Here is a 21,941-nt window from a genome sequence, read left to right on the forward strand (position 1 = left end):
CACACTGATGGTCTGATTATCTGCACATTCACAGTCATGATGGATATATAAATAAATATCTGCAGGTATGGAGTATCACCTACCATAGCTGGTTGACGTTTGTGCTGCTCTTGTGGGCGTGTTTGATCTGGATGCTGCGAGCACGCCGTCACTTCGCCATGCTCTGCTCACCCTTCATCCTTCTGTACGGCCTCGGTCTCTGCAGCCTGCACTACGTCTGGGCAATGGACCTGGAGCCCGAACTGCCAAAGCACCTGGGCTCCATGAGCCTGAGACAGATGGGACTTGACCGAGCGCCTTATCCCTGCCTACGCCTGGGAGCCATGGTGAGGGAAACACAGTTTACTTTCATTTTCATCCGGAAAGAATAACACACATGAATAATAATGTTAGTAGTAACAAAAATACACACTCATGCTTATAGTGCCTGTGATGAAGCACCACGGTTCTGCCCAGTCCACACTCATCATTGTCTCCTCAATCACCCAGGAGCTGTCTGGCTTTTTCATCAAAAATCTAAACGTAGCACGAGTAAAAATCACCCAAAACCTTTTTTATATAGAAATGATAAATTGTACAAAGTGTAATTTTAACCCTTTTCCAGTCCACTGGCTGGAAAATCACTAGGAATCAGACATTTTCAATGAGGTATAAACAAATTAGTTATTTTATGGCCACAAGTCTGATATAAAGTGAATCAGGACTCTGGGCTTTCAGTGCGAGACGTGTTTTTCTCTCTGTTGGACAACCTTACACAGGATTTTAGTGGTTAAAGATAACACCTTCAAAATGTAGATGCTTAAATAAGCACTTGGGGCATCACAGAGAGCAGAAATGGGTTTGAGATCAACATTTACTTTGAATGCCTGTAGTAAGCTAGGTAAAAACAGTACTTATTCAATTCAATTTTATTTATATAGCACTTTTAACAATGTCTCAAAGCAGCTTTACAGAACATAAACAAAAAACATGCAAAAAGTCCTAGATGTTAGACAAAATTATCCCTAGTGAGCAAGCCTGAGGCGACTGAGGCGACAGTGGCAAGGAAAAACTCCCTTAGATGGTATGAGGAAGAAACTTTGAGAGGAACCAGACTCGAAAGGGAACCTCATCCTCATTTGGGTGACACCCGAGTGTGATATGAACAATGTCCTTTCTGCATTTGTAGCAGATACAGCATATGTAGAATGTTAGTGTGTGTAATAATTAAGAGGTTGTTGTCGTCCTCAATACCCAAATCCTTATTAAAAACTATACATCCTTAAAGCCCTGAGTGCTGACCGTGAACACCCCAAAACAGGCACAAATTCCATTTTTTTCTTCTTGTAAAAAGACCAAAAAGTACAGAAGCACCTACACTTTTTCCCACCGCAAGACCTTTAGATTCTATAAATATTCAGATTAAAAACACCCTCAAATATTCACACCTCTACCCCATACACTGAGAAACCAGTGTTACATAATCTATATTTGTGCTTTGGAACCTGATTATCTTTTATATTTTATGACTCATATTTTGTAACACCTGCCTGCCACAGATCCAGTACTAACTTTGTTTTTTTAATGAGATTTTCACCTTCCTGAAACAGAATCAAATCGTTTTCAAACTTTGTCCAGTCTGCACAATCAAATGAACTTCCTCTAAAAAGGGTTTCAGACTTTTAAAAAGTTTAGCATGACTTTAGAAGCCACTATTCATCTACCCAAAATGTCAGTGTTTTAAATGAAGATACACTATATTGCCAAAAGTTTTGGGACACCCCTCCAAATCATTGAATTCAGGAACCCCTTAGTTCCAGTGAAAGGAACTCTTAATGTTTCAGCATATCAAGACATTTTGGATAATTTCATGCTCCCAAACTTTGTGGGAACAGTTTGGGGATGACCCCTTCCTGTTCCAACATGACTGCACACCAGTGCACAAAGCAAGGTCCATGAATACATGGATGAGTGAGTTTGGTGTGGAGGAACTGGACTGGCCTGCACAGAGTCCTGACCTCAACGCAATAGAACAGAATTAGAGTGGAGACTGTGAGCCAGTCTTTCTCATCCAACATCAGTGCCTGACCTCACAAATGCGCTTCTAGAGGAATGGTCAAAAAATTCCCATAAACACACTCCTACACCTTGTGGAAAGCCTTCCTAGAATAGTTGAAGCTGTTATAGTTGCAAAGAGTGGGACAACTCCATATTACATTCATGTGCATGTAAAGGCAGACGTCCCAAAACTTTTGGCAAAATAATTATTCATTGCTTGTGAATTTCTGATGAATCTTAAACACCTGATGGATCCTGCTGCTTTGTAATGTAGCCATGATGTATAAAAAAGTGCTCTATCTCTTACCCAGCTGCTGTTCACGCTGACCTTCTGGCTGCTTTTACGACACTCTGTAAAGGATAGGTTTGGGAGGAAGAAGAAGCAGAGTGTCCCACTCGAGGAGGTCACTACTGGAGGTAAGTGAGGCGGCTGAGCTCCATTCTACACCCTCTTATACTCACTCCTACAATCAACAGATGGGTAAAAGAGGCCACGGTCTGCTGGTCTGAGACTGATGAAAAGCCGATCTCTGGCTGGTTCCTTGACGCTGTAGAAGGTTCTGGACTCATGCTGAGCGTAATGAACAAAAAATCACTGAGCTCTTCTTTCTTGTTTGTTCATGAAACCACTTCAAAATGAATGAAACCCTTGTATCTCTCTCTCTCTCTCTCTCTCTCTCTCATTCTCCAGAGAGCACAGGCCATGATGACTCCATCTTAAAGCTGCTAGGAAGGGTGGTGATGAGTCTTTATGCTAAGTATTGGATCTATGTGTGTGGAGGTATGTTCATCATGGTCAGCTTCGCTGGGAGGCTGGTGGGCTACAAGATCGTCTACATGGTGCTGTTTCTGCTCTGCATGTGCCTCTTCCAGGTAAACCCTGAGCTCCAAAACCACACATCCTGATGATTATTATAGTGTAATAACTAGGCTGTGGAGTTTCTTTAGTATTCTTTTCATAATTAAGAAAACTTAAACACGAAGTTAACCAACACTGGCAGACTTACCTCATATGATTACAGCTTCTCAGAAAAGCCACACGATTTAACTGTGATATACTTAGAATGTAATTTCAAAAACAGTTTATTAAATGAGCTTTCAGACAAGAACAGATTTATAATGCACCATCTGATGTCAAGATCCTCCCTGTTTTCAAAGTCCTGGTGATTTAGTTGAGGTGCTACTACTGCTATTACTGCTATTAATACTGCTATTGCTGCTGCTAATACTATTGCTACTACTACTACTGCTACTTCCACTACTACTATTATTATTATTATTATTAATACTGCTGCTATTACTGCTACTGATACTACTACTACTGCTGCTACTACTGCTATTATTATTATTATTATTAATATTGCTTCTACTTCTACTGCTGCTACTACTACTACTGCTACTAGTACTGATACTACTACTACTACTAGTACTACTGCTACTAGTATTGCTGCTGCTACTGCTACTACTAATACTAATACTAATGGTGCTGCTACTATAACTACTATTACTACTACTATTATTTCTACTGCTGCTACTACTACTAAAGCTACTGCTACTATTATTATTATTATTATTATAATCAATGCCTTAAATGCCTCTCTCTCTCTCTCTCTCTCTCTCTCTCTCTGTGCAGGTGTACTATTCTCTTTGGAGGAGGCTTCTGAAGCCATTCTGGTGGTTGGTGGTGGCCTACACCATGTTGGTGCTCATTGCCATCTACACCTACCAATTTGAGGACTTCCCAGACTACTGGAAAAACTTCACCGGCTTCACAGAGGACCAGTACGTACTTTCTCATTATTTCCATGTCTAAACAGCAGGTATTAGTTAGCTGACACAGAGTGAGTCGGATGTTGGACCTGGGCCTATGTGTAAGGGAAGATCTGAAAGATAGTTGTGTACACAGCTATAAGTAAATATCTTGTCAAATATTTACGCAAATGTCTTGGAGGTATTTGGAGTGTTTGTGTGAATGTATGTGTGTGTCTGTGTCCGTATCAGAGTCTATTTTTATGTTTATATATAGACTTGTTAGTGTGTTTGCCTGCAAGTAGCTGACATCTGCACGATTGTGCCCTGCAGGCTCGCAGATATCGGCCTCGAGACTTTTAAGCTCTCTGAGCTGTTCAGCAGTATCCTGATTCCTGGATTCTTCCTGTTGGCCTGCATCCTACAACTGCATTACTTCCACAATTCCTTCATGAAGATCACAGACCTGGAGCACGTCACTCTTCTGCACAGGCACGATCTATAGCTCTGTCCTCTCACTGTACAGCAGCACACTAACAAACAAATGCTGGAGAATTCTCACTGGCATAAGAACAAACTGCATTTACATAGCACTATTTAAAGCATCCCATAAAGAACCAAAAACATCTGTCCATGAGAGCACAACTAGCTCCATAAAATTATAAAAATATATTAATTATATTAATTAAATCATATTAATCCTACAACATATTTAAAGGCATATGAATAATCGTTCTCCTTAAAGGAAAATCCAGACTGAAACACAAATATTAATCTGTTATATAAATAGTGAAATATTTGTGATAGCAATTCTGGCGCTAGTGTTTTTACCTGGCGGTGTGTTGTCATTAATCCAGAGAGAAGCTGCTGTCACACACAGATGCTGCTACTGTTTAAAACGGGGAAGAAATCAGCCCTCTATTGCAAAGTGAATTAGTTCTACATTAAACAAATGCCAGTATAGTAACTTGTTTTAAATAAATGTTTGTTGTTGCTGTTGTTTTTGCACTGGAGCTGTAAATAATGGTGCAAACCAGAAAGAGAAGTGTATAACTATCAGTTTAACATTGTGCATCACCACAAACTCGCCCAGCAGACATGATGAATGATGTCATTTGTACATAACGATAGCAGAGTTAATGAAAAAAATTAAATAGAAAATGAATCCAGCTTTAAGATGCTATTGTAATAGTTTTTGTTCCTCTTAATATAAATAACGGAAACCATATACAAACAACTCAGTACACTTCTGTTTGTGTGTGTTATGACTTAAGCTGCGTTCACACATACAATGATCTTATCACTGCAAGCCCCCAGGCTCTGTACGACGAAGTGATCAGTAGGCGTTCCTACTACTGGTTGCCGTGGTAATAACGTTAATCAGTGGGTGGAGCAACTAGCATTCCGAATCGTTGCTTTTTTGCCGCTAAAGTGAAACATTCTAGAGGGAGAGCGTTTGTATATAAAATTCAGCAGTGTACATCTGCGTCATATCATACCAGATGAAGGAGAAGCAGTGTATGCTCTCTGTAACAGATCACTCAGTCGTGTCACTGGACACAGACACATCGAGTCACCAGCGATCGTGTGAACGCTTTGACACTGAGAATCGCTGGATGTGTGAACGCAGCATTAGAGATGCAGGTGGCACAACACTGTACTGATTATTAAGTCTCTAATCTTCTCTTACTTGTTAGTAGTATGAGCCTTGTGCAAAGCAGGGGCTGATTAACTGCCTCTGGGGTAAAAGAGACATTTTGTACATTTAATTTTCGGCAGAATATCTGTAGTCTCAGTATTTACTAAATGCCACCTGATATATAACAGTCATATACATCACGGTCCGTTAATCCGTCTGTCCTTCTGTTGTTCTGAAGCTGTTTCTTTGCTCCTAAACTAACTTGTACAAATGTGTGTTGGGTGAACCCGCAGAAGGAAATCTGCCCGTAAGACAGAGGGAGGAGGCTTTGAGGAGGAAGATCTGACTACAGAGCTGGGAGATGATGAGTCAGAAGATGGAGGTCAGGCAACAAAATCTGACAAACTGACATTTTGTGATAGAATGGAGCTGTTCTATACTCATCTATTACTAATGCTGTGTGTTTATAACTTTTCTTCTGTTTAAAACTTAGTGATGATCCCCAGTAAGTGGGGGCTGGTGATGGACAGACTCATGGTGCTCTTTAGGAAGTTCCTTGACATCCTCACCCACGTTCAGGCTTTTCTCTGGCGTGTCCTGGAGCTCCACATCTTCAAAATCGTTGCACTGTTTGTCATCTGGGTGGCACTTGGAGAGGTCTCAGAATAACTGTTTATTAAGATTTATTTATTTTACCATAGTACTGTTGAGTTCTCAAATCTGCTTGGTGTGGAATAACAGCAGCTCTGAAAGTAGTTCCAGCTCTGATTCAAGCACTAGCTTTATATACATCTGTAAAGAAACGTTTATGAAAGGAGTCACTTTGTAACACCATAAGAAAGCCTTTAGGATAAAGCAGTTTGCGCTTTCTGATTTCATGGTAACACGAGAAGACAGTATATAGCTGCAGTAACAGGAGCTATCTTGTCTCTCTGACATTCCAAATTAAATATAAATATAACTGACTAAGTGCAACGTCATTGATAAATAAATAAAAAGTTTTAATTTTTCAATTTTACTGTAGTATAAGAGAAATAAAACGTTGTGATGTGAGGTAATTGGAAAATAAAGGTAAAATTGTGGCACACATACAGTTAATACTGCTTGTAATAATGTACACTGATCAGCCATAACATTATGACCACCTGCTTAATATAGTGTTGGTCCCCCTTTTGCTGCCAAAACAGCATCGAGGCATGCACTCCACTAGATCCCTGAAGGTGTTATGTGATATCTGGCACCAAGATGTTAGCAGCAGATCCTTTAAGTGCGAGGTGGAGCCTCCATAGATCGAACTTGTTTGTCCAACATATCCCACAGATGCTCGATTGGATTGAGATCTGGAGGCCAAGTCAACACCTCAAACTGGTTGTTGTGCTCATCAAATCATTCCTGAGCCATTTTTTGCTTTGTGGCATGGGGCATCACGTTTCACTACGGTTCCTTCCTTGGACCACTTTTGATAGATACTGACCACTGCAGACCGGGAACACCACCACAAGAGCTGCAGTTTTGGAGATGCTCTGATCCAGTCGTCTAGCCATCACAATTTGGCCCTTGTCAAACTCGCTCAAATCCTTACGCTTGTCCATTTTTCCTGCTTTGAGGACAAAATGTTCACTTGCTGCTTAATATATCCCACCCACTAACAGGTGCCATGATGAGGAGATAATCAGTGTTACTTACTTCACCTGGCAGTGGTCATAATGTTATGGCTGATCGGTGTATAACTCATTGCTGTGTGTGTTTTTGAGCAGTTAAACTTTATAGCCTGTGTGTATATAATTATCTCACAGAGAACCCTTTTGTTCTGTCAAAAGAAACAACATTTGCAAGAATAATCAGAGCTGACTGTTTTGAAATTGTCGCCTTGGTGTTTGACACTACAGGTGTAAAACTGATCAAATATGTTTTTAGGACAGTCGCGGTCTAGAAAGGCTTCATTTCACACCGTTAACAATTGGTTTTATGAGGTGTTAATGTGTCTCACCACACACACTCCCTCTCTCTCACCTTCATTCTGTCTCTCTGTCTCTCTCTACATAGCCGTCGGTGATGAATTTGGTGTTGGTTGTACTGTGGTCGTTTGCGATGCCCTTCACCCGTTTCAGACCCATGGCCTCATGTCTGTCCACCGTTTGGGTCTGCGTCATCATCGTCTGTAAGATGCTCTACCAGCTCAGCATCGTCAAACCCGAGGAATACTCCAACAACTGTACAGTGGTGAGACACACAAATGCACACACACACCAAAATGCCCCATCTCTCATTCTTGCCCACGTGGTTTTTAATTTGCACACATGTGAACTTGTATATACATATCCTTCTGTCTTCATCTCTCTCATCCCTTAAGCTTATAAGTGAACATTCTCACGTACACACGCCCACATGCTTGATGTTGCTGGCAGAGACTCATTGTGTGTAAGCTGACTCTGCACTGGTTTCATGTGTCTCCTGCTTTCCCTCTCTTTCTCTCCCTCTCTCTCTCTCTCTCTCTCTCTCTCTCTCTCTCTCTCACTCGTTCTAATTACACCCACACCCTTAAGCCAGTGTAGACACATATAGCCTTGAGCTTAAAGGCTGTTTATGGAAAACAGTGCGTGGTTTAGGTCTCAGATGATGAACAGGCCCTCCCCAGCACTCCCTACTGACACGTTTACATTACCACTCTGTATGCCTATCTATAAATTGTGAATTTGTGTCCATTTTATTTTTGTCCATGCTATTTGTTTATACAGTATTTTTGACCTAACCCATGCAGACCAGGTCGTTAACGTTCCTTTTTTCCGTATCTGCCTTGTAGCCTCTGACCAATGAGACGAGTCTGAACGCTGATGAGATCCTGAAATCCATACTGTACAATGCACCTGTAGATCCAGCCAACTGGTTCGGCTTCAGGAAGGATGCCACTGCTTTAGGCTACAGTAAGGTAAGATTGACACTTGGACTTAAATCGGTGAGGTACCAGTAGAAATGTATAAACCAATAGAGATTTTTAAAGTTCTATAGCGGATGAGAAAAACTACCCAAGCAGCTGATTACATTTACATTTATGGCATTTGGCAGATGCCTTTATCCAGAACGACATTTATCTCATTTATATAACCGAGCAGTTACAGGTTAAAGGGCCGTGCTCAAAGAGTCCAGCAGTGGCAGCATGGTGGTCGTGGGATTTTACCTCACAACCTGATCCAACACCATATGTGTCTTAAAATGTCATTTTTCAGACTACTGTTGAATGACTTCCACACAGAGTGTCACATAAATAGCATCAAATTTAAATGCCACCAAAATATCCTTGATTACTCAGTTTTGATTAAACACCCCTTCACACCAGTCCAAAACTATATCAAGCACTATATCTGTCAGAATGTTTATCTACAGTGCGAGAAAATAAAGCAGCTGTGAGCCTTCGCATTGATTTGTGGTTTGAGGCACCTCTTGATTTACTGTGTATATAAACACCATACTCCAGATTCCTTCCCCTGTCCAAAGATGCATTGCAGGCTGATCTTGTAAGCATCTCTAAATTTTCCGTAATGTGTGAATTGGTGTGTGTGTGTGTGTGTGTGTCCTGTGATGGGTTGGCACTCAGTCCAGTGTTTCCCTTGCCTTGTGTCCCAAGGCCTCTGGGATAGACCATGAGTAGAACAAACGTTACAGATAGTAGATAGATGGATGGACAATGTTAATATGAAGAATACGTTTTACATTTTTGTGTGTTGTAAACTGGATCTTCTCTGCTGTCAGAACCATCTGCTGGTGCTGCTGTTGCTGGTGTTTGAGGCGACCGTGTACCGGCACCAGATCCATCACTACAAGCAGATACAGCGTTCTCCTCCCTCCATCCCAGCTATCTTCCCACAATCCACACGTGACAAACTGGACGAGGGGCTGCTGCCCTGCATCAGATACCTGCTCAACTTCAGCTTCTACAAGTTCGGCCTTGAGGTCTGGCTTCTTCAACTCCTACAGTACTATTTTCCAGGCACCCTGATTTCAAACCACTCTTAACCAAAAGCAAGGGTTTTATAATGTAAAATACTTCCAAATCTTACCAAATGTGAGTATAATATAGACATTAATCAGTGTTTGATTGATAGAACAATGTTTCTGAGCTCTGTGATCAGACTGTCTGGACAATGCATGCTTGATTAACATCTATTTGTCTGAGATTCCTTTCCTGCTACATCAGAGTTGGGAAAGTGAAATCCCATATTTATGAAATTATGCAATAATAGGATTATTTAAGTTTCTCTTACTAACTTTTTATTATTATTTCGAATGTCAATCAGGCCTTGACTCCAGTTTAACTTCCTACACTCCTTAGATCTGCTTTCTGATGACCGTTAATGTGATTGGCCAGCGCATGAACTTCCTGGTCATTATCCACGGATGCTGGTTGGTCGCCATCATGGTGCGTCGCCGCCGCGAGGCCATCGCTCGGATCTGGTCGAAATACTGCATCTTCCTGGTCATCTTTATGATCTATCAGTACATCCTGTGTGTGGGAATGCCTCCTGCTCTCTGTATCGGTTAGTCCACTCATCAGTGATCCTCTTCATTAGAAGAAGAAGAAGCTTTTATTTGTCACATATACAGTGTATACACACACATATAAATACAGCATGTTATCATTCAGTTTCTGCAGAATCGCATGACTGTGGCAATAGGTTGAATAATTACAGATCAAATGAAGACTCTTGAGTTTATGCAAACTAATTCAAATTCCCAAAGTTTATAATGCATGAGATTGGGTTGGGTAGATTCTGTCGAATTCTGTTGCTCTGCCGTTACTTTTGTTTCTAATGTTCTTTGTTAGTTCTGATGAAATTCACTTTTAACTTTAATGAAATGATATAAAAGTAGTCAGTTATTTCAGCCTCGTTCCTAGCACAGATTAAGCAAGCATTAGAAAAGCATTGAGTAAGATTCAGTGTTTTAAAATAAAAGCAGTAAAAATATGTATTTTACTTTATTCATATAGATAACTGGGTAATGATTGCATGGTAAATGTTCGCTTGTAGCTGTTGATTAAAGAACTCTAAGCTCTTAAAGCAACATAATTAGGAACTGTAGTCAATAATAGTTAACAAATGTAACAAGGAGATGATAAAATGACACATCAGTTTAACTAAATCTCAACAATGACATGAAGAAAAAACATTATAGTAGCAGTAATGATGAACCCAAGAGATAAACTAGGGGTCAGGTTAATGTTGACATAAAGGGATGGTCTGTTGATGTAAACAACTTAATTTAATGTCATGTTTGTACAGACTACCCGTGGAGATGGAAAAGCTCTGTCAACATCAACTCAGCTCTGATTAAGTGGATCTACCTGCCTGATTTCTACATGATCCCCAACTCCAAGAACCTCATCGGTGAGTCACTAGCTTTAGATGGGTGTTAGCAATATTACACAATAATAAAGAGGACCATTACTCAGATCTATATCTGAGTGCAGTGCCTTGAACCCTTGTATTTGTGTCTCTCTGCAGCGGACTTCCTGCTGCTAATGTGTGCGTCGCTGCAGTGGGCAGTTTTTGAGAACGAGAAGAAAGAGGAATGGATGGTGATGGGAGGAGAGAATAAGGACAACCCTGACCCCATGGAGGACATGCTGTTTAACCCAGCTCCTAATTTCATCAACTGCAGGTATGCTTTCATTACAGAGAAATGGCTACAGGAATCCAAGATTATAGAAAGAAAGAAAGAAAGAAAGAAAGAAAGAATTGCAGTAATGCCTGGTGTCCCAGTGCTGTTCAATGAATATTAAAAAATGAAAATAAAAAATATATTTTTGATGATTAGCTGTGGTGCTGCAGAACCACACTCTTGTCTGTTCCAGTGAAATGTTCAGAGAAATTACTGTGTTGTAACTATTGATATAAGAAATAATTTAACACTGACGTTAATTACAACCCGTTGTGTACAGAACTATGCACATACTTCAGATTATTTATCGAGTGTAATCACGCCTACTACAGCAGAAGCAAATAGAAAGTTAACAACGGATGCCTGGTAGTGCTGACTCCAAGAGGCATGAGCTCCTTCTTTCTAGAACCTTCTAACTGACTGTCCCTCAGCAGTGGTATGAACTTCCAATCTCCATCCAGACAGCAGAATCCATCTCTATCTTTTCAACAAAAAAAAAAAAAGCTACAGACCCACCTCATCCATGAGCACTTAACTAACCCCTAACTTGTCCCCAGTCCATAAAATAAATAATATCGAGTTTGACAAGGGCCAAATTGTGATGGCTAGACCACTGGATCAGAGCATCTCCAAAACTGCATCTCTTGTGTGGTGTTCCTGGTCTGCAGTGGTCAGTATCTATCAAAAGTGGTTCAAGGAAGGAACAGTGGTGAACCGGCGACAGGGTCATGGGCAGTCAAGGCTCATTGATGTACGTGGGTAGCGAAGGCTGGCCCGTGTGATCCGATCCAACAGACGAGCTACTGTTGCTCAAATTGCTGAAGAAGTTAATGCTGGTTCTGATAGAAAGGTGTCAGAATACACAGTGCATGATGGGTCAGGGCTGTTTTGGCAGCAAAAGGGGGACCAACACAATATTAGGCAGGTGGTCATAATGATATAGCTGGTTGGTTTATCACTTTGCTTGCATTTGCTTTGCATTAGTTACTTTGGATAAAGGCACTATCTAAATGAAGGAATGTACGAATAAATATAAAATGTCATATAGCAGAGTCCTTATATAATAAGAATAAGCAGTTATATCTTAATTTTCATGCTATTCATGCCTACAAGGTCACAAAACCTGAATCCTTGAAGGTAGCATTTCACTGTTGGGGAACAGCGTGAGTTAGAATGAAGGCCATCTTTTCGCTTTTCAGCCGGAAAATCTGTTCGGACAGGCAGCAAGAAGGTCATGACATCATTTCCTCTGATGATCAATAGCCTATAGATGGAAATGAACACTTAAATTAAGGTGGAGTATTGACGAATAGTATCTACGCTGAAAAGGAAGGAAATATATTAATGTATTTTTGGGAGTCAATGATCAAGGTCATAATCTTGGCCTGCTCTAGCTTTTACCTCAAAGGAGATTAATGTCATGACGGAGCTGTTGCCAGACATAGACAGATCCTCATTTATGCTACGTATCTGCATGAAAAGCCTATTAGCATCTTTTCTGGTCTTCCCTGATATGCTGCTTCTTTCAGGGAAGAAGTGGGAATTACATTTAATGACCTCCTATTCATTCTTTCCTGATTATGCATCCTGGCACTATTCATCCTGATCTATTGAAGTCTGATCCTTTTAACCACTGCCAAAATACCCATTACTATAAAGTGGATGTTACAGTCACATACAAAACAGAGCTCGAAGGTGTACAGGGACTCGTACTGTAGGAAATTCACTTGAACATGAATTACATGTGCACACTGTTTGCCTAGTGTGATGTATGTAAAACAATGAAATTATATTATAAGGTGAGTTTAACACTGAAATGCAATTAAAAAATAGAAGTAAGGTATATTTAGTTGTATTATTGATTAGCTTTACATTTATTATCCTTATTGGGTTAAAAAATATCACGATAATAATACTTTTATTTAAATCAACAATACTAATGACTATGATTTATATTTAGGATAAATTTCTCTATTATCAAATAGTACAAAATTAGGTGGACAAGGTGAATTAGAAAAGTCATTTTATTAAAGCATTAAACAAAATGTCAAGTCAAACCTGCAGTTATAGAGAACGATGTAGTGTAGTAACCATGCTGTATTCAGTTCAGAGACAAAATAGCATACAAAAAGCATACCATCTATTTTTTACTGTCTTTTGATGCATTTGTATGTTTCTTGTCATCAGCGAGACACACAGAGGAGCTATTATCAGTAACCATGGCTGTCAGCAAAATAGATTTTAGCAAAAATTTCCAGCTCCAAAAAAGTCCTAAAACTAGTCCAAAAACATTGGGTATGGAAAAAGATGACACATTTTCCTTTATTTTCACAGCTTTTGTGTGAAGAAACAGGGCCACTTCATAATTTCCTTTTCCCTCTCCCCCAAATATTTGCAGTACATCATCATTAGTTACACTTTACACTTTGTCTGTTTGTGTATGTGTTCGAGTCAACTCCAACAAGTGGTTTTAACCTGGGGGTAGTTTTAAAGCAGGGGTGGTGGTAGCTCAGCAGTTAAGGTATTGGACCAATGATGGTAAAGTTGTGAGTTCAAATCCAAGGTCCACCAAGCTGCCACTGCTGGGCCCTTCAGCAAGGCACCTTAACCCTCAATTGCTCAGTTGTATAAAATGAGGTAAGAGTGCCTGCCATAAATGTGAACTATTCCACTTCTGTTATTATTCATTGCAGCTCCTACTTTTTACCACTAGGTCATTAAATAAATCTATAGAGCTAAATGGGGCAGTGAGCACACTGACCCACGAATTTAGAAAGGTGAGCAAATCAAGAGTTTGGCTTGAACCCACAACAAAAACAGCAACGTTTTTAAAAAATCATTGATCAAGCCGAAAGATAATAAATGAGTATTTCAGGGGAATTTCAAATGCATGGAGGACTAGATGAAGATTAATATTTGTAGAATGGCTGATATATATATAATAGATATATAATTGGAGTCTGACCCTCCCGCCCCATGGAGAGGCTGCCAGTGTAGCTCACTGCTATCACAGATACACACAATTTCATTATGGACAGTGCCAGAATAATCCCATCTGAAGTGCAAGATTTAGGATATGGCCAGGGATTTTTAGGTTTTGGCCAGGAATCTAAAACGACTTTACGACTTAAAATTAAAGCAATAAACTTATTTATTTATTATTTTTTTTATTTGTATTTGATGAAAATAGCTACGAATAAGGGAAGATTATAGTGATCAGTATAGCATTGTTTCCTCAGCAAGTAGTTCCTCATTGTAAGACTCAGGTACTGTAGGAGGTGTTGCCCAAAGTTAAAAATCTATTTCCAATTATTATTTTAAAACTTTTGCAATTCAAAACCCTGTTTAATGGCTCTGTGCCTGGATTGGATTGGTCTCTATTTCCTTCATAAGTCATTTTGGATAGCAGCCTTAGCCAAGTGAACACATGTAAATGTAATTAATGTAATGAGAAAGACCAATTAGATTGTGTTTTATTATGCAGTCACTAAACTTTAATCAGTCTTTTTTTTCCATTACATTAATTACATTTATAAGCTTTTATGCGAAGTGAATAAAGTATACAGTAGAAGGTCAGAAAAGTGGGATAAAAAGTGTGTCTGTCTGTATTGTGATCCTGTCATATGACATTAGATATTTTGTCATTGTTTGGAAATTAGAGTCTAAATGGTGCAGTGTGTGATGTGATAAAAAAAAATGCTTGTGCCTCTATAATAATCAGATAAATACACTCACTTTACATGGTTGCGATGTTCTGGTTAGTGGTATATGATTCACAGATAAATATGTTTAAAGATTTGCAGGATGTATGCTAGCTGGGAGGGAATAAAAGCTGCTTACTGCTGCATTTTTCTTTTTAAAAAAATATCCGAGGATGTGGAGTTGGTTGGGGCGAGGGGATCCGTGAGTGGTGTTTTTAGATAGAACGTATGTAAAACTACTGAAATGGTCTTAAATGATATCGAAGCTTTGTTCCAGATGATCTGAGCTGGAAATGTTTGTATCTGTTTCTTTCAGGTCGTACCTGGACATGATGAAAGTCCTGGTTTTCCGGAACATGTTCTGGTTGGTGTTAGCCGTGTTGTTTGTGACAGGCTCCACACGGATCAGCGTGTTCGGCTTGGGCTATCTCCTGGCCTGCTTTTTCTTCCTGCTGTACGGTAGGCGGCTGATGATCAAACCCTCCCGTACACGCCTGCTCATGTGGGACTGCCTCATCATCTATAATGTAGGAGTCATCATCGCCAAGAACGCACTGTCTGTGAGTGAGCAGAACAACACACATGCCTGTGAAGAGTGTCACACAGGTTTACTCTCACTTAGTGTATTAAGGCTTGTAATATCCATGTCTGTGATGTGTATATATTACTGAAGTGTGTGTGTGTACGTGTGTGTGGTCCTGCCAGATCCTGGCCTGTGTGTTTGTAGCTGATATGCAGGCACGTTTCTGCTGGGTGATCCAGCTCTTCAGTCTCGTCTGTACAGTCAAGGGCTACTATGAGCGTGAGTCCGTGTTTTCACTGGTTTAAGAGTCGAACCATTAATGTAAGGTGGGATTTTATTAATGACTAGAACAAAAAAGGTACAGGTTATACAGGCCTTGGAAACATAACTCCTATCTGGTTCAGTTTTATTAAGTTAGCAGTAAATTAGTTGTTTCTTGGTTGACCACTTGATTTATGATTGAGATTTTTAACATCTTTAAAAGGTTCTCATTTACATATCACAAGACGCTGAACATGTTGCCAGGGCATTAATAAAACAGCAATGTAAAGCTCTTGAAGATAAGTTCTTGATCAATATTTTGTCGCCAGAGCTGATTTTTGGCTGGCTGCTCCTTTGTGATGGAAAGGTGCAGAATGCTTACAGGTGTGTGTTTGTGTTTGTGTGCATCTCTTCAGCCACATCCATGAGTAATGATGGCTGCAGTTTGCCTGTTGAGGAGGCAGGCATCATCTGGGACAGCATCTGCTTCTTCTTCCTCCTGCTGCAGAGGAGAGTCTTCATCAGCTTCTACTTTGTCCATGTAACTGCAGATCTGCAGGCGTCTGCTCGACAGGCCTCACGGTGAGAGCGCCCCCTGCTGGAGGAGGGGGATGAGAGGCTAGAGCAGTAGATATACTACCTTGCTTAACCCGGCTGTGTTGTCTCAGCATTTTTGCTTTGATTTTTAATATTCATAACAGTATTAATAATATCAACCTTCAGTCCATCTCACAAAAGAGGAGGAGCTTAAAAAAATCAAGTATAGTTCATAGTAAATAATAGAAAAGAATGATATTACTTTTACTATATTATTTGATAATACTGTAGTATTATAAATAGTAATACTATTTAATTATATTTGCTATTGTAAGCAGCAATAAGAGAGGACAATTTATTATATCTGACCATACTGATTGTTACCTTTTTTGTGTGTGTGTGTGTGTACAGGGGTTTCGAGCTCTTCAATGCCAGCATTATAAAGAACGTGCGTTTTTATCAGCAAACCGAGAAAAAATCCATCCAGCAGCTGAAGAGCTCGTGAGTTACTGTTCCTGTGCACCTCCTCTTTCCTTTACAGCACAAACACCACCATAACACCCACATGCTGCAGCCCCAAGCAGCTGGATTCTCTCCTTGCTATATTAAATAATGAATTAAAACCTCTGTAATTATGCCCTCTCACTCACTGATGACTCTGACTTATCAGCCTAGTTGTTGTGATTTTACTATATTTTAATTTCTATTAAAACGACCTGTTTTTGAACGTTAGTTCATTTTCTGTAACTCTCCACCACTGCAGTCGCTCACCCTCAGCATGTCGTTTTGAAATTGAAAACATTTCATTTCTTCAGAATAAATGAAATACAACTATACTACACTAGTAGTATAGTTAGTAGTAGTAGTACTACTACACTAGTAATAGTGTACTAGTTTTTTAGTAGTTTAGTATTTAGTAGTAATACTACACTAGAAATACAACTATACTATACTACACTGTTTACGTTCATGCGTCTCCTCAGGATGAAGCGAATCCGTGACAAGCAGCAGCGCTATAAAGATGGACGGAAGCTATCTGAAAGAGAGCAGCAGCCATCAGGTGCACATCCGCTCCATCACTCCCACCTGATTCAGTGCTGTTACACTTTAAAGCTGCAGTACATCACTTCTGGGGATTTGTATACCCCTCTAATTAAAGTATATTAGTGTAAGAACATTTTACTGACACAAGCAACCGAGTGTCCATAACAAAAGTAGTGCCTACAGATGTGGTGTGACATCATCCAGATCCACACCACCAGCTCTTAATTTCAGGAATAACTGCACTGGACTACTTGATTGAATTTACACCAGTATATTTCAGCAGTAACAGTATGTCATTTGTGTCATCTTTTACAACACCGTTAGACAAAGTTACAAAGCCCAGCATGTGTCAGTAACCACATTGATTTACACTGACAGCCATCTCTTCTTCATACAGAGTCTCAGGAAGAGAGGAAGGAGAGGAAGAAGAAAAAAGAGTGGTACCGTCCCTGGATAGATCACGCAACTGGTACACACACGCCTTCTCAATCTCATCATACAGACTGACCCAGTCTAGCTAAATCTCTACCTCTTTGCTCTATCTCTCACATAATCAGTCTCTCGTTCATTCATCCACTTATTCATTCTATCAATCCCTCATTCTATTAATTCTTCACCCACACACTTCCTCACTCTATCACTCACGCAATCTATCTATTAATTCCTCATCCACTCACTCAGTCACCCACTCACAATCCCTCATTCTATCAATTCCTCACTCACCCACTCGCTTCCTCACTCCCTCACTCACCCACACACTCACCCAGTCACTCCCTCACTCCATCACTTATTCACTCACTATTGTTCCCACAATCACTATCACTCACTCTATCTCTTACTCACACACTCATTCCCACATACCTACTCTATCACTACCTCACTTTGTTACTCACTCGTTCACTCCCTCCCTCCCTCACTCAAAAATGGTACAGTCCCTGGATAGATCCTGCAAATGGTAAACACATATCCTGCTATATTCCTTATACAAGCTGAAGCAGCCTAGCTAAATGCCTCACTCACTCACACAGTCTACAGTGGATATAAAAGTCTACACACACCTATTAAAATGGCAGGTTTCTGTGATATAAAAAAATAAATAAAACCAAAATAAATCATATCAGTACCTTTTTAAACTGTATTGTAAAATTACTTAAAAAAAATAAGAATTATTTTAGGTGTGCAAATAAAAAAATGTAAAATAACCCGGATGCATAAATGTGCACACAGTTCCAGGTGAAGAAAAGCAGCCCTAAAGCATGATGCTGCCACCACCATGCTTCACTATGTGGACTGGGTTCTTTTGGGGATGTCTTGTCTTGTGTAGTTCTTTTTCTATTAAGCATATTTTTTTGTATTATGGCCATAAATCAGACCAAAACAGATTATTCCACATTGTTGGTGAAGTTTTTGCAAACTTGGATGGATGTTTTTTGGAGGTTATGAAAGTATTCCGTCTTGCCTCCCTCCTTTATAACCTAGACATATGAAGAATTCGGGAGATTGTTGTTGCATGTAGGGAACAGCAAGTACTTGCCAAAAATTACTGCAATCCTATTAATGTTGCTGTAGGTCTTATAGCAGCCTCCCTGACCAGCTTTCTCCTGATCTTCCCGTCAATTTTAAAGGGACGTCCTGTTCTGAGTAACGCCACTGCTATATTTTTCCACTTGTTCGTTATTGTCTCCACTGGGTAGCCGATGATTTTTGTAACCCCCTCCTGAGGAAGCTCTTAGCAGAAGATGGCTTCTGCTTTTGGATGTTACCAATAAGATTCTTGAAAATCCTATAGGGACAGCTGTTGTGGGTTTGTCGATTGCTATTTGACTGATTGTTTGGGGTTAATCAGTCACTTTCATTAATGGCAGTATATTAATATAATAATAAGTATAATAATATTTATATTAATAAGTATTTAACTTGAAACTGAATGTGATTGGTTGGTTCTGAACACTGCCACATTCCCACACTTATTTCCAAAACATTTATTGCAATTTCTTTGTATGTTGTAATTTCATTTTAAGCAAGATTACATAAAAACCCTGCTATTTTAGCCTGGGTGTCTAGACCTTTTATATCCACTGTATTACTCACACACTCAGTCCCTTACCCAGTTACTCATTCACTCAATCCCTCACTCAATCAATCACTCTGTCACTTAATCACTCACTCAATCATTCTCTCAATCACTCGATCAGACGCACACAAAAAAATGGGAAAAGACTGATAAAGTCATATCAAGGAAAGACATATGGACATGAATACTGGAACTGTGTGTGTGTGTGTTGTAGTACTGCATTCTGGGGATTACTACCTGTTTGAATCAGACAGTGAGGATGAGGATGTCTTAGAAGAAGAGCAGAAACAACAAAAGCAGACTGCATTTCAGGTAATACACACACAGAGAGAGAGAGATCAGGTAGAGAATGTTAATATAATAGTTAATGTCAAGTGTAGTTGATCATTTCCTTTTGTATTTAAAGATGGCATACCAGGCATGGGTGACCAGCGCTAAGCAGGTGCTAAAAGAACGGCAACAGAGACAGAAAGAACAAAGGCGGAAAGAACGGAGACAGGCGAGAGAGAGACAACAGACTGGCTCACAGGCCTCAGGTATGAACACACACACACCCCATCATTATCATCATCGTCATCATAAACTAGATCTTCCTCGATGTTTTAATATTAAAAAGGCTTTTCCGCCTAACCCTCTCATGCAGTCAATCAGGAATGATCTTTATTGTCTTCAGTTGATTACTAACATAGCCTACATCTACCAAATTAGCATCATATATACTGTAGATCCCAATAATCACACACTCAGCTCAAAAGACCTCACAGTAATCTCATCAGATCCTGTACATAAAGATTTTTTTAACAGATCTTCATGAATAAGTCTCAGATGTACAGATTATATGGAAGCTAAATGAGGGTTTAGACTGTACTATAAGATCAGTATTTAATATTAAAATGCAAGATTTCTTCTATTGACTCAGATACAGTCTGAACCAATCATTGTAAGACAAGCCCTGGATAGAACTTCAGAAATGATGATAACTGAGTGTTTAGGGTTATTTAAGTGTTCATTCTGTGACCGTTGATTTGCTCATCAGTGACCAGTTAGCATTATACAAATAATTATGCTGTTTTTTTGCCTAGCTAGCACTTTTATTATATACATTTTTAGTATCATTATATTCCACATCTAGATTGAGAAGTAACACAGATATCAGTGGTATATAAAAGCACCATCTGCTGCATGCTCAGTTACTTTACTTTCCTTCATCAGGTGATGACGAGGAGGCAGAGCCTGTTTTTGAGGAGAAGACGTCTAAGGTAGAGGAGGAGGTGGGGGAAGAAGGAGAGGAGTCAGGTTGGTGCCCACTTCTAAATAAGTATTAGAAAATCTTTAGGAACATTAATTTTACTATTACTGAAGCAGAGACTTGCTGACACATTCAGCTCCCTCCTCCTTTCTGCTCGCTCTTCCTCATTTTGCAGGTTGTGTTGTAATTTGTCTCAGTATCAGTTTAAGGTTTTGTGATCACATCTGCTGGTGTTGCAGGTTCTGGCAGTGATACAGTGCAGCGGATCCTGGACATGCTGAAGTTCCTGTGGGTGCTGTGCTTGGCCATGGTGGACAGCTTCACTCTGTGGCTCAACCTGCTCACCAAGCAGTATGTGAACACATCAACTGTCCTGTGTGAGGAGCGCTACCTGCATATCCACAACATCAGCCAGGTCAGACACCACACACCTGTGTAAATACTACACGTCCACACACACACATAAAGACATATACTTACAGTGCATTGGGTATGAAAGAGTCATGGACTGTCGTAGCTGAACGTATATATTATAGACCGTTACCTTTATGGTATGAAATACTGTGTGTGTGTGTTGTATAGAGGCCTGCAAGCGAGCCAACAGATGACCAGTTGTCTGAGGATAGTGAAAGCCTCACTTTGGACACATGTCTAGACGAAACCGATACAGACCTTCTTAACATCAGCCATACTGCCAGGTGTGTCTCAGCTCATCAGCGCAACACCTCAACATGTTACTCCTGAGAGAATTCTGGTGGAATTTTAAAAACACAAATTAACGTATCGCACTTCAAAAGTATTGGAACAGCAAGACTGGGGTTCAGCTTTTATTTCTAGATACATTAGATCAGAAGTTTAGCTTTTATTTCCTGAGATTCACATCTGGAACATGGCACCAATGCTGGCAGACTACTAAATTTCTAGTTGATTTGGACATAGGCTGATCATTTGTCTCGGGAGCGCAAACCCAAATTGCTGCAGGATTTAACAAAGACAAAAGAAACTGCCTTGTTGTTCCATTAGTTTTGGAACTGTGTGGGGCTGTGTATAAATATAATTAGAAATTCTGGATTACTGGTTGTGTAATCTTTGATTAACTCTCTAGACAGTTGGACAATGTACCTTCACTGTACTTAGCACTAGAACAAAAAAAGTTTTTTTCTGTTATTCTGCCTTTTGCCATGTTGTTGATAGTTCAGTTAAATTGGATGTTATCTAATCTCCTCCTCTCTCTGTAGTGCTGATGAGCTGGAGGAAGCCATGGAATCTGAGGAGCCACGAGCCCACAGCAGCATGACACTGTGCTCCCAGCCCACTATAGACCTGGAGTCAGAATCACACTACCTACACCAGCGGAAATCCAGAACAGCCAGTGAACTGCTCTCAGACAGGTAGGACTGAGCACACTAAAAAAGTCATAGCTGTAATGACAAAACACACTGCTAATGAGAGGAACAAAGTATCCTGTT

General features: G+C 39.9%; 1 protein-coding gene across 2 annotated transcripts in view; it reads left to right on the top strand.

The window, feature by feature from the left end:
• The window catches only part of piezo1 (piezo-type mechanosensitive ion channel component 1), a 120,893-nt gene that overhangs the window by 88,635 nt on the left and 10,317 nt on the right, over nucleotides 1–21,941 (top strand). For both annotated transcript variants that reach the window (XM_058382083.1, XM_058382084.1), the window contains exons 12-36: nucleotides 66–326; nucleotides 2,349–2,454; nucleotides 2,729–2,910; nucleotides 3,671–3,819; nucleotides 4,120–4,278; nucleotides 5,719–5,807; nucleotides 5,919–6,082; nucleotides 7,472–7,648; nucleotides 8,229–8,354; nucleotides 9,176–9,376; nucleotides 9,756–9,960; nucleotides 10,705–10,809; nucleotides 10,927–11,083; nucleotides 15,101–15,344; nucleotides 15,490–15,586; nucleotides 15,985–16,150; nucleotides 16,517–16,606; nucleotides 17,089–17,165; nucleotides 17,547–17,618; nucleotides 19,438–19,535; nucleotides 19,630–19,759; nucleotides 20,436–20,519; nucleotides 20,712–20,887; nucleotides 21,055–21,170; nucleotides 21,711–21,863. In XM_058382083.1, the coding sequence (XP_058238066.1) occupies nucleotides 66–326; nucleotides 2,349–2,454; nucleotides 2,729–2,910; nucleotides 3,671–3,819; nucleotides 4,120–4,278; nucleotides 5,719–5,807; nucleotides 5,919–6,082; nucleotides 7,472–7,648; nucleotides 8,229–8,354; nucleotides 9,176–9,376; nucleotides 9,756–9,960; nucleotides 10,705–10,809; nucleotides 10,927–11,083; nucleotides 15,101–15,344; nucleotides 15,490–15,586; nucleotides 15,985–16,150; nucleotides 16,517–16,606; nucleotides 17,089–17,165; nucleotides 17,547–17,618; nucleotides 19,438–19,535; nucleotides 19,630–19,759; nucleotides 20,436–20,519; nucleotides 20,712–20,887; nucleotides 21,055–21,170; nucleotides 21,711–21,863 (3,584 nt within the window). The remainder of the gene's footprint in view (nucleotides 1–65; nucleotides 327–2,348; nucleotides 2,455–2,728; nucleotides 2,911–3,670; nucleotides 3,820–4,119; nucleotides 4,279–5,718; nucleotides 5,808–5,918; nucleotides 6,083–7,471; nucleotides 7,649–8,228; nucleotides 8,355–9,175; nucleotides 9,377–9,755; nucleotides 9,961–10,704; nucleotides 10,810–10,926; nucleotides 11,084–15,100; nucleotides 15,345–15,489; nucleotides 15,587–15,984; nucleotides 16,151–16,516; nucleotides 16,607–17,088; nucleotides 17,166–17,546; nucleotides 17,619–19,437; nucleotides 19,536–19,629; nucleotides 19,760–20,435; nucleotides 20,520–20,711; nucleotides 20,888–21,054; nucleotides 21,171–21,710; nucleotides 21,864–21,941) is intronic.

Source organism: Hemibagrus wyckioides, linkage group LG27, assembly GCF_019097595.1.
Source record: "Hemibagrus wyckioides isolate EC202008001 linkage group LG27, SWU_Hwy_1.0, whole genome shotgun sequence".
Lineage (NCBI taxonomy): Eukaryota > Metazoa > Chordata > Actinopteri > Siluriformes > Bagridae > Hemibagrus > Hemibagrus wyckioides.